Genomic DNA, 12,867 nt, shown 5'->3' on the forward strand with positions numbered 1-12,867 from the left:
GTGCAAAAATGAACCAAGTTGTTTTGAAATGGCCCTTTCTAGTATTTTAGAAAGAAAGGGAGGTTCGAGATAAGCCTGTAGTTAGACAGGTCATTCACATCCAAGTTTGGCTTCTTAAGAAGGGGTTTGATGGCTGCAAGTTTAAGAGTCTGTGGTATGTGTCCAGATGCTAAAGACACATTGACAATATGTAACATTGGTGTTCCAATCACTGGTAATAGCTCCTTGAAAAGCTTCGTAGGGATAGGGTCTAGAAGACAAGTAGAGGATTTTTAGGAATTAACTATGGCATTAAACTCCATGAGATCTATTGGAGCACAAGAGTTCAGATAGGCCGCCCGTCTTTCTGAAGATTCTTCTGAAGATTCTGCATCCATGCATTAAGCGGATGGAAGGGCAGACCCAATATGAGGGGTAGTAGGAGAACTTTGAATCTTGCCCCTGATTTTTATAGCCTAATTTTGTCATCAAAGAAATTAATGAAGTCATTGCTACTAAATGATATTGAGGCAGATGGATCAACTTGATTCTTGGTCAGCCTGGCAACAGTGTTAAACAGGTTCCTAGGATTGTTTCTATTTTCATCTATTAAAGTAGATAAGTATGAGAAACGTGCTGTGGAGAGGGCACGTTTATAAGTTAGTAGACTGTCTTTCCAGTCCTGGAGGAATACCTGCAATTTAGTAGAACGCCATTTGTGCTCAAGTTGGCATGAAGCTTGTTGGAGAGCACGAGTATGGTCATTGTACCAGGGTGCTAATTTCTTTAGCGGACTTTCTCTTCTTAAGAGGTGCGATAGTGTCCAGGGTTCTGGAAAGTACGTAATTTATGTTGTCTGTCAGCTGATCAACTGAGCTAATGCTTGCATTTTTGTATGTGTTTGGGTGGGAGCCAAGAAAATCTCCACAGTGCACAAATGAGCCTGGGAGCTCATTAAGAAAAGCATTTGCAGTCCTGGAGGAAAGCTTACAGATAAGGTAGAATGAAGGATCTGGTGACACATGACAGACTTGTGAAAGTTGGAAAGTAATTAAATAATGGTCTGATAGCACAGGGTTTTTAGGCATAACTGCTATATTTGCTATTTCTGTATCATAAGTTAAGACCAGATCAAGAGTATGGTTATGAGAATGTGTGGACTGATGTATATGTTGATCGAAGCCAATAGATTCAATGATAGACAAGAGTGCTGATCTGAGAGGATCACCTTCACTATCCATGTGAATATTGAAGTCCCCTACAATTACTACTTTATCTGAATTAACAACCAGGCTGGAAAGGAAATCAGCAAACTCAAGTAAAAAGCCACTGTATGGCCCTGGTGGCCTGTATACAATTGCAAGGATAAAACTGACTGCTTTTTTGTTCGGATGTGCAAAACTGAGAACAAGCACTTCAAAAAAGTTACATTTGAAGCCAGATTTCAAAGTAGCAAAAAGATTAGAATGATATACAGCAGCAACACCACCGCCACGACCCGTCAGACGGGGAACGTGAGTATAGCTGTAGCCAGGAGGGGTGGATTCATTTAAGGCAATATACAGTTTTAAGCCAAGTTTCAATTAGGCTACACATAAGATTTCAACTTGGTGATCAGTAATTAATTCATTTACAAGAGTTGCCTTATGGCCTAGTGATCTGATATTAATTAGGGTAAACGTCCCTATTAAGCCCACGTACCATATAAGCCCACTTGCAACTTCTGAGTCAAATTTAAAAAAACTACATCATCATTTTTTGCTGTGTGATGTTTTTTCGAATGAAGCTGCTTGTTACGTAAATGACACTTTTTATTGTAAGTCAATCACATTTGTCGATATTGAGTTATCGAAGCATATGTGTGGCATGTGCCTGCTGATCCCAGAAGAAGTTGCAAAAAAACTTAGGTGATTTTGGTACCCTCAGAAAATAACATTTTTTGTATATTTCTACTCCTGTTTTTGGAAAGTACTCACTTGTTATCAAAATTTAAGTGATTAGTGTTTTGAATGAGACATATGTTAGAATATTACCTGAATTAGAAATATTGTGTCTTTTGAAATCAAAATATGAGTTTTAGCACACTAGCAAACAGACCACATGCTGCATCAATACAGTAGCTACATAGTATGGTTCATTGCAATGACATAAAGCATGATAAGCATGTATAGTTTATATTTTTGTATGCAGTTATATTAGTATACTGTTAAATAGACAATAAATGTGTATGTTTATCTTATTTATTTTTTAATTAACATTTTACCTGGTGGGCTTAAAGGGGACTCTAGCAAAAAAATCACACTGTCTGAGGTGGATGTAAATGAGTATAGCTAATTACTTCTCTACATGATCAATTTATACTTTTCATATTATGTTAGTGCACCATATATAGATTTATTTCACACAGTTGTTTTTTTAATGTCATGTGAGTAGAATAAAATATTCTGTCTTTAACCATAAATTCACTGATGTTCCCTTTAAGCCCACCTGTTCCCATTAAGCCCACTTTACTGTGTTTCAATGGGGATTTTCTCCCTTTTGACCTCTGAATCATTTTCCTCCCTAATTTTGACCTCACCTGATGAATCAGCTCCATAATTCAGATAATTAATACCCATATTTAAATATCAGTGATATTGCATACGTCAATTCATTCTGGATAGGCCTGTGTTCTATCTAAACATTAGCAATAATTTTTTAATCTTTACTTTTCAGATGAGTTTTAGTTTAAGATGACTAAAACACGAAAGAACTACAGTTCATGCCCACGCATGATAGAAGCGCAAGTTCATCCTCTGCAAAACACGGCTGTAGGGACCTGGACCATTCTATTTGCGCAATCATGAGGTCATTGAAAATCTACAAAAATAAGATGAAAGCCATGAACGACTTGCTAGCGTAAGACAAAGACAACCACAACGTGGGCTAAAGATTGAAGCAAACAAATAAAATAAAGCTTAGACCACCCTATAACCTGTTATGTTACACTACTAAGATGGAGCATGGAGCAAATGATAACCTTACTAAAACGATACAATCACCTCAAAGAGCATAGGCCTACGTTTAGTCTAGGAGAAAGTAGAAATTGCAGAAATGTTGACATCTTTCTTGTTTATTTTGTTTAAGTTATAGGCTAATGATACATGAGCTTCAATATGTTATGACTGATGTCTCCTCATAATGAACTGTATGTTTTAATGTTACTCCACAATGAACTGAATGGTTTTAAAATGTGTTTTTACAATGTTTTCAAACTACTATCCTAAATCTGTTTAACATTTAAAAATGTATTGTTTAATTGTAAATCCTGAAATTGACTCATTTACTATCCTTAGAACATTAGTATTGAACTTGAAATTGTTTTTCATTCAGTCAGTCGGTCTTCAGAAATCTTCATAAAAACACCTGTACTTTCAACCAGCTGACTGAACCAGAAATTTTGGCCAATTTCAAATGCCAACAGCACACCATAGGATAGAGATACAGACAAAATGACAACACATATTGAAAGATGAAGTATTGAAGAGTAATTTCCACTATAGTTTTGATTTTGTTCGTAAATATTTTTTTGGCTACATTCCAAAGAAGACATGTTGTAAGTTTAACTTTTTCTGTGTTGACAACACAGCAAAAAGGCTGGTCATGCCTATTTCAAATGCCATTTACAGGCCATAGGATAGGAGTGGAGACAAAATGAAAATAGCTATTGAGAGCTAAGAGATTATAGATTTGAATAGAACAATTTTGTATTGTTAGGATTTTTTAAATATATATTTATTTATCAACAAATCACGAAGTGGGCTTATTTGGAACACCCATGGGCTTAAAGGGTACGTTAGGTACCCATTAAGCCCATGCCAGACTTTTGACATATTAAACAATAAAAACATTAGAAATTGGTATAAATTAATTATTGACACTTCAAATGAGAGATTAGACTTTCATTATAACTAAAATGTTCTCACTTAAATTGGGGCAGTATACATGAAAAATGTCTGAAAAGCGGATTTGGTGGGCTTAATAGGGACGTTTAATCCAATTTTTAGGTGAGTTTTTAGCTGAGTTTGGTCAGCCGCATTATTAGTAGAATAACAAGGTCTGATTTTTTGCCGATTAGCCATACGAACATCCCTATGGTCTTTATTGAACTAACATTTGTCCTTAACTTTGACTTGGACAAGTAAACACAAGTGTTACACTTATTCGTATCTAACTCAGTTTGGTGAAGTAGTTTGAACTGTGTTTGTGTAGAAAAAAGAATCCCTCCTTTTAAATGTCAGTCAGTTAAGGACGAATGTTGATTGAATCAAATCCATGTTTTTCAAAAGGGGGGAAGAATCCCCCTTTTATCCCTAGTCCATGCATAGATAATTTGTGAGTGGGAGATGACCAGAGAGAGCCTGCTCAGTCTGTACCCCTCTTACATTGTTCATGAAGATGAGATATTTTTTCAACATTATGATTAATGTAATGCTGGGTTTGGTTTGGGAGAGGCAAGTGTGGTTGTGAATGAAATGTTTGTGTTACTGTATTGTGAGATTAGTTCAGGCAGTAAATGCACCATGTTACAAGGCCAGTAGTGCCACCCTGGTCTCTGCTTTATTCTGGTGTAGGCTGACCCAGAATCCAATAGTGCCTGTAGACAGAGTGAAAACAGGAAGGTAGAGGAATTGTAGGATATAATGGGTGTCAGGGTGAGGTCTTCTCAGGGGACTGTTAAAGTGCCTGTTTTTGAGGTAATTCTGTGGCTTATCTCAGGCTGAAGTCTGGCCTGTACAAGGATTCTGAAGTTTCCTAAACCCTGGAAAAAGCTAAATGGTGTCTCCTTGGACAGCACCATCAAATGTATCACTATTCCAACAAAATGAACTCAAAGGCATCATTAACAGTTCCTACATAGCTTTGGTTTCACTACCTGGTTATATGTAACACCAGCAGAACAGATGCACTGCACTACATGGTTATATATAACCTCAGCAAAACAGACAGACTGCACTACAGTACCTGGTTATATGTGAACAGATCACTTTTTTGCATTCCTGTTTCTAAAGTGAATCTGGCTTTTGCTGTGTATTGGCTTGCAATGCTGTGGGAAGTTTCTCACAGTTACCAGCAAAAGTAAAGAAGCAGAGCCTAACTCACTATCCACCCTGAAAGATGTGTGTTATTTCTTGCATCTTTAATTTGGTTGTATCTGTGGCAAATGTCAGAAGAAAGGGGGCCATTTGGGTAAGAATTTCATCTGTAGAACTGTCAGAGAGTTCTGTCCAACAGGACGTCTAATTCTCAGGCCCAAAGTGCTGCAGTTGGAGATTGTAGCAAAGTCATTTTCCTCAGAGCATCAGTAACTTTAAATCCTCAATATAACTCTTCATCACTTTATGTGATTACTGTTACTATTGAGGACTCATGGGAAGTGGACATGCAAGGGCAGAAAGAGGAGAAAAGCAATTATTAATTGTGCAAGTATGCAATGGGGAAAGCTACAATAAGAGGGGAAAAGACATGGCTTCTTCAACCTGCTGGTCTGTCATCTCTCCATGGTTTCTTCTGGATCCTGTAATAGACCTAGCTGTGTTAGGAAAAAACAGAACGGACACAGAGGGCCTCTTACAGTAAGTTCAGCTGAAGCACAGCTGCAGCAAGTGTGGGGTGGATATCTGCAGATCCTCAATATCACTCTTCATCACTCAACATTATTACTGTTAAATTGCACATATCAGATTTTACAGTATATTGCGCTATTTAATCATACATTAATATATAAACTCTTCTTTGCAGACTGAACAGGTGTGACCTCACAGGGAAGTCCTGTGAAATTGTGGCCTCTGCTCTTCAGTCATCAAACTCACCCCTGAGAGATCTGGACCTCAGCTACAATAACCTGGGAGATTCAGGAGTGAAGCTGCTCTGTGCTGGACTGATGAGTCCAAACTGTAAACTACAGACACTGGGGTGAGTAGTGCTGTGTACTGTGTGACCTTAACTAAATAGAACACAAGGAGACTCCTCACTGCTAAATCGAGCACAGGGTCATTATATAGCAGGGACACAAGGAGACTCCTCACTGCTAAATCGAGCACAGGGTCATTATATAGCAGGGACACAAGGAGACTCCTCACGGCGATATAGAGCACAGGTTCATTATATAGCAGAACACAAGGAGACTCCTCACTGCGATATAGAGCACAGGGTTATTATATGCACCTTTAGCTGCTCCAAACAAAACTGGCACCAACCCACGGTACTGTCCATAGCCCAGCTCCCAAACACCATCTAAAAGCACCCTCCCCTTGGCCTGGAAGCTAGGCCTCTTATAGAGCCCATGTTTAGGTAATGGACCACAGCTGATGTGATTGCAGTGAACCACAGCTGCAGCTATACCCGTCTGTAGGGCCGATGCTGCCCCCTGGTGGACAGCACCCCAATTCCCTTCCTGGCATCACATGTTAAACAGGCAAGAGCTTTGAGGATATGCTGTGGGGCACTCAGAACAACACCAATTAATGCATTACTAATGAGATGGGAGAAATACCACTGAGGCATAGATGGATAAAACTTGCTTTGCATAACTGGATTAAGTTTAAATGATCTAGTGTAGATCACCCTGCTAAGCATCCTATTGAGGACACATGGGAAGTGGACATGCAAGGGCAGAAAGAGGAGAAAAGCTCTTATTAATTGTTTAAGTATGCAATGGGGAAAGCTACAATAAGAGGGGAAAAGACATGGCTCCTTCAACCTGCTGGTCTGTCATCTTCCCATGGTTTCTTCTGGATCCTGTAATAGATCTACCTGTATTAGGAAAGAACAGAACTGACACAGAGGGCCTCTTACAGTAAGTTCAGCTGAAGCACAGCTGCAGAAAGTGTGGGGTGGATATCTGCAGATCCTCAATATCACTCTTCATCACTCACGCATGATTACTGTAAAATTGCACATATCAGATTTTACAGGATATTGCGCTATTTAAACATACAATAATATATAAACTCTTCTTTGCAGACTGAACAGGTGTGACCTCACAGAGAAGTCCTGTGAAATTGTGGCCTCTGCTCTTCAGTCATCAAACTCACCCCTGAGAGATCTGGACCTCAGCTACAATAACCTGGGAGATTCAGGAGTGAAGCTGCTCTGTGCTGGACTGATGAGTCCAGACTGTAAACTACAGACACTGGGGTGAGTAGTGCTGTGTACTGTGTGACCTTAACTAAATAGAACACAAGGAGACTCCTCACTGCTAAATCGAGCACAGGGTCATTATATAGCAGGGACACAAGGAGACTCCTCACTGCTAAATCGAGCACAGGGTCATTATATAGCAGGGACACAAGGAGACTCCTCACTGCGATATAGAGCACAGGGTCATTATATAGCAGAACACAAGGAGACTCCTCACTGCGATATAGAGCACAGGGTCATTATATAGCAGGAACACAAGGAGACTCCTCACTGCTGTATAGAGCACAGGGTTATTATATGCACCTTTAGCTGCTTCAAACAAAACTGACACCAACCCACCATACTGTACATAGCCCAGCTCCCAAACACCATCTAAAAGCATCCTCCCCTTGGCCTGGGAGCTAGGCCTCTTATAGAGCCCATGTTTAGGTAATGGGCCACAGCTGATGTGATTGCAATGAACCACAGCTGCAGCAATACCTCTCTGTAGGGCCGATGCTGCCCCCTGGTGGACAGCACCCCAATTCCTTTCCTGGCATCACATGTTAAACAGGCAAGAGCTTTGAGGATATGCTGTGGGGCACTCAGAACAACACCAATTAATGCATTACTAATGAGATGGGAGAAATACCACTGAGGCATAGATGGATAAAACTTGCTTTGCATAACTGGATTAAGTTTAAATGATCTAGTGTAGATCACCCTGCTAAGCATCCTATTGAGGACACATGGGAAGTGGACATGCAAGGGCAGAAAGAGGAGAAAAGCTCTTATTAATTGTGCAAGTATGCAATGGGGAAAGCTACAATAAGAGGGGAAAAGACATGGCTCCTTCAACCTGCTGGTCTGTCATCTCCCCATGGCTTCTTCTGGATCCTGTAATAGACCTAGCTGTATTAGGAAAGAACAGAACTGACACAGAGGGCCTCTTACAGTAAGTTCAGCTGAAGCACAGCTGCAGCAAGTGTGGGGTGGATATCTGCAGATCCTCAGTATCACTCTTCATCACTCAACATGATTACTGTAACATTGCACATATCACATTTTACAGGATATTGCTCTATTTAAAAATACAATAATATATCAACTCTCTTTTGCAGACTGAACGGCTGTGACCTCACAGAGATGTCCTGTGAAATTGTGGCCTCTGCTCTTCAGTCATCAAACTCAACCCTGAGAGATCTGGACCTCAGCTACAATAATCTGGGAGATTCAGGAGTGAAGCTGCTCTGTGCTGCACTGATGAGTCCAAACTGTAAACTACAGAGACTGGGGTGAGTAGTGCTGTGTACTGTGTGACCATAACTAAATAGAATTAGTGATTATGGCTCTGTGCAGTGAAATATATGAAGTGCTTTCTCTCTGTTTACTCCTGTGTCCACCAGAATTCTTTCTTTGTCCACATTGCTCTCATCCCTCTCTTCTAACTGCTTTAGCACAACAAAGAAAAGCAGGATAAACCCTCATGAGTCTTAGGGTTGCCAGGTTTGTGGTTCTTGACCAGAATGTAAGTTTTCAGTGGAGTCTGTAGTATCAGGTCACAGGTGATGACTGAATGCTGAATGCATGATTGACATTGTGAAATATGGACCACTTCAGTTCAGTAATATGTTTCAAGTCGATCATAACATAACAAAAATGACATAACATAACATAATGATGAGAATAGGCCATTCAGCCCGACATGCTCACCGTTTTACTACCTACCACTAGTGCTAGGTTTACCTACAAACTAGATAGTATCCAGCATCGTATCAAGCCCGGTCTTGACAACCCCCAGAGTTTCTGCCTCTACTACATGACATGCGCCAAGCTATTCTACACAGTGACTACTCTCTGTGTGAAAAATACTTCCTAACGTCGGTGTGGAATTTACCTTTTGCTAATTTCCTTTTATGCCCCCTCGTCATACTAACAGAGCTGAACCTGAAGAATCTCTTGTAGTTCACTTTGTTGATCCCCTTTATGAATTTAAAAGACTGAATCAAATAACCCTGAGTCTACTTTTACTAAGCTTGAAGAAGTTAAGCATCTGAAGTCTTTCCTCAAAACTTTTATCTTTCATACCAGGAACCAGTTTGGTTTCCCTTCTTTCAACCTTTTCCAGATCCTCTATATCTTTCTTGTAGTACAGTCCCCAGAACTGCACACAGTTCACTAAGTGTGGTCTGACAAAGGTATTGTATAAAATAAGTATAACTTCCTTGGATTTACAGGGCTCCAGACTAACTTTTTACATTGGATGCACTGGTGCGCCTAACTTTTTCATTTAGGTGCAGCAGCACATAATTTAGTTAGACCCAAAATCTTTCACTGCGCCTTTTGGCGCCATAATAATACATTTTAAGTGTTACCTTTTTTGTCAGTTCCCTTACACATTGGTAATTTCTAAACACATTATGTACATGATTGTAAACAGGAATAAAGGTGGAGATAAATGTTTTTTCTTTATTTAAATGACAGCACAAACAAGAAATGGCAATAACCTCAATTGTTTAAAAAATAAACTTAAAAAGTGCTGATGTTTAAAGTGCTTGACAAACTCAAATGAATAAATCAAACTCAAATAACTCAAATAAAAGTGTGCGCTGCTCCCGGAGGAGTACAGGGCGCGGTTTCACACACACACACACACTAGTGATGCGCGGATCGGCTCTGACGTCATCCGAATCCGCATGTACGCGTAAATCATCCACCCGCCACCCACCCGAACAAATAATTTTCACCCGATCACACATTACCGCTATTTCTCATTATTTCGCAGCTGTTGCATATGACATACCCAGCACTTGACTCGTCATGGTTATTTATTTCACTAAATTGCGCCCACATGGAACTTTTCTGCCCTTCCTTTTTTTAATTCTCCTTTTTTAAATTTTCTCTCAGATCTTTTTTTCCTCCATTGCTGCTTAAGACAAATGGACGCCGCAATTGGCGCAACGAGAGTCTAGTCTGCTAATTCGCGCCTGACGAAAAATGAAGATTAAAATATATAATATTATATAATATAATATTACATTTTAGAGAATGTAATTAATATTTTCCTCATTAATGATGTATTATTTCACCCACCTACAACCCATCCGCTATTAATCAGAATGTTAATTTTTATGACTCGGCCCCAGAGACTGTAAAAAATATGGACAAAGCTACTGTGACGTCACCCATTGACTCTCCGTGGGTCTCCGAAAATACGTTTTGAAACTCAATGGCGGGCGCGGCCATTTTGGAGTTGGAGCCAAAACCACAGAGTTTAAAAGCCGCTCTGTGATTTTTACAATTTGATTGACAGTCCGGTGCGGAAAAGCCCATCAACCTGAACGAGGCTAGCTGACTGTCGCCGTTATGTTTTAAAATATTATCAGATGTTTACGGAGTTTAATTTCCATCCGTGACTGTACTGTCATGTAATCACGTTATATGTATGACATTAAAAATACAATTAGGCTATGTTCAGTTATCTTCAATTAATGTTTCTCAGCAAAACGAATATGCTTAACTAGCATATCAGCTTGCCAGTGAGCTAGGTAGGCTATCCGTGGTTAGCTCACGCATTAGCAATATGAACCACAGGGGAAGAACATTGACTACACTGATGGTCAATCAATCGGAGATGTGTAGGCTACTGGTGATTTGACTAGGCTAATTTTCGTATAACTGTCTGGTAGATCTGCTGTTAACCGAGCAAGTTATCGTCGTAGGTTTTCGCCAGTCAGTTAATGAGCCAGTAACTGCTACTACTAGCTACTCCATCGCCGTTTGTGGTGTTCACTTGCTGGGTGACGCTAGCTGACCGATCGTTCGCAAATCACTTTCTACCGAATAAAAATTAACACTGTCAGCGGTTATTAACAAATCTACCAAGTATTTTAATAACTGATCTGCAGGCGTGTAAATATGACAACGCACTTTGTACAGCAAGTTTTCCACCTGGTGCATGAAGACAAAAATAATGTAGCCTACGTTGAATTTCTAATTATTATTAGGCTATCGTTTTTTTCTTGTAAATCATCAAAACCAATGGAGAAAAGCCAATATACGCAAGGAGCCCCCAGAACCGATTCTGAGAACCACTGTCTTAAATGCCTAGCTTGTCGGTCTCTTAAATGCTAAAAACATATTCCTTTCTAAATGCCAAGATGGTTAATTTCGTTAAATTCTGTGTGTGTGATTTCAGCAAATGAACCTTGAAACTCTTAATTCGCTTCGTGAAACTGAAAAAGTGTTTATCCCAAAATCGGGATTATAGTAGCTTTGTCACATGCTTGAAGCATGGCCCAGGTAGACATTTACGGAATGTACACGACTGACAAGCCGCCAAACACGTCTGACAGATTGAATGTTTGCCGGTTAAGGTTAGCTAGCTAGTCAAATGGCTTGGTAGCCGAAGTTGCGAACTGTTTTAGCATAGGCTACTACTGGACTACCAAATATAGCAAGCTGATTACGCTTTCTGCCAACTAATTATTTGGTTAAGTAGGCTAAAGGAAATAGTAAAAATGACTTGGCTACCGAAAAACTTAAGAGGAGGATTATTTTATGGTCGTCTAGTGCAGCTGTAAATAGCACACGCCATAATTAAATCACCACGAAATGGGATGCTTGCATTTTCAGACTTAGCACAGGCGGACCGTAGCCGGCGCCGCAATGTCAAGGCCAAGAGACGCCACCGCCCACCCCAGTGACCATAGACTGTAGCCCCTACTATAGCTCAGTCCTCCGCAGTAATCCGGAAGTGACGCAAGCTGTACCTCATTGGTCCAGAACAAATATTGGCACTGTGCCCAAATGACGCAATAAATCATGAAATCGACCCATGGACAGTCATAAGACCAATAAAATACACCTATTATGACTATTTGTTCTTGTGAGAAAAAATTATTGACTTTGTATTTTGATCGCATTTGTACCGTAGACTTACATGGAAACCGGATATGAAAACACCTATACTGGAGCCATCCGTAGTGGCGCTAGTGAGCAACCAGGAACTACAACACCAGGAAATGAGCTTCAAAAACGAAGTCTGGTTTTGGCCGCTTGCTCGGGCCGCCCGATCCGCAGATTAACCGTGGTGCCCGCGGATATAACTGCGATCCGCACATCACTAATACACACGTGCCTTATTTATTTCCCCACCCGCAATCAGCGAAGAAGAATATCTGGGTCAGAGCCAATCAGAGGCAGAGTAGGGGCGGGTCTTCGCAGAATGCGGGTGGGGGAAAAAAATAACGCTACACTACACACACACAGACAGACCTGCTAAATGTCAGGTGCACCGGTGTGACTAATGAAAATGTTTAGTCGCACTTGACAGATTTTTGGTCGCATGTTCAACCAAAATGGTCGCACTCTGGAGCCTTGATGTATACTCACTACTATCCCAGCATCCTGTTGGCTTTTTTACTGCAACAGCACAGTGCCTAGAACCTGAAAGGATTTGATCAACTATTACTCCCAAAATTGAGCACATTCCAATATCGTTCCTCCCATAAAGTAATCTAGCCTGATGTTTTTATTTCCCACATGTAGAACTTTACATTGAGCTGTATTGAGTTTCATTTGCCAGGTTTTCACCGACTTCTGGATTCACTTCTGTCACATATTGCAGTCTTCATCCATCCCCATTATTCACTACCTGCTCTGCACTCTAATGAAATCCATACTTACACTAGAGCTACCGCGGTTACTGCATTACCGCGGTAACGC

The 12,867-nt window shown here is 40.3% G+C and overlaps 2 protein-coding genes and 2 long non-coding RNA genes across 7 annotated transcripts in view; 2 read left to right on the forward strand and 2 right to left on the reverse strand.

The window, feature by feature from the left end:
* LOC135245748 (uncharacterized) overlaps window positions 1–12,867 on the reverse strand; it is a 516,260-nt gene that overhangs the window by 222,118 nt on the left and 281,275 nt on the right. The window lies entirely within an intron of this gene.
* LOC135245707 (NACHT, LRR and PYD domains-containing protein 12-like) overlaps window positions 1–12,867 on the forward strand; it is a 343,935-nt gene that overhangs the window by 174,672 nt on the left and 156,396 nt on the right. For all 4 annotated transcript variants that reach the window (XM_064318951.1, XM_064318954.1, XM_064318953.1 and 1 more), the window contains 3 exons: window positions 5,761–5,934; window positions 6,985–7,158; window positions 8,262–8,435. In XM_064318951.1, coding sequence (XP_064175021.1) covers window positions 5,761–5,934; window positions 6,985–7,158; window positions 8,262–8,435 — 522 coding nt within the window. The remainder of the gene's footprint in view (window positions 1–5,760; window positions 5,935–6,984; window positions 7,159–8,261; window positions 8,436–12,867) is intronic.
* Window positions 1–12,867, reverse strand: part of LOC135245764 (uncharacterized) — a 116,582-nt gene that overhangs the window by 45,725 nt on the left and 57,990 nt on the right. The window lies entirely within an intron of this gene.
* The window catches only part of LOC135245705 (uncharacterized), a 492,416-nt gene that overhangs the window by 19,771 nt on the left and 459,778 nt on the right, over window positions 1–12,867 (forward strand).

The sequence above is a fragment of the Anguilla rostrata genome, chromosome 19, assembly GCF_018555375.3.
Source record: "Anguilla rostrata isolate EN2019 chromosome 19, ASM1855537v3, whole genome shotgun sequence".
NCBI classification, from domain to species: Eukaryota; Metazoa; Chordata; class Actinopteri; order Anguilliformes; family Anguillidae; genus Anguilla; species Anguilla rostrata.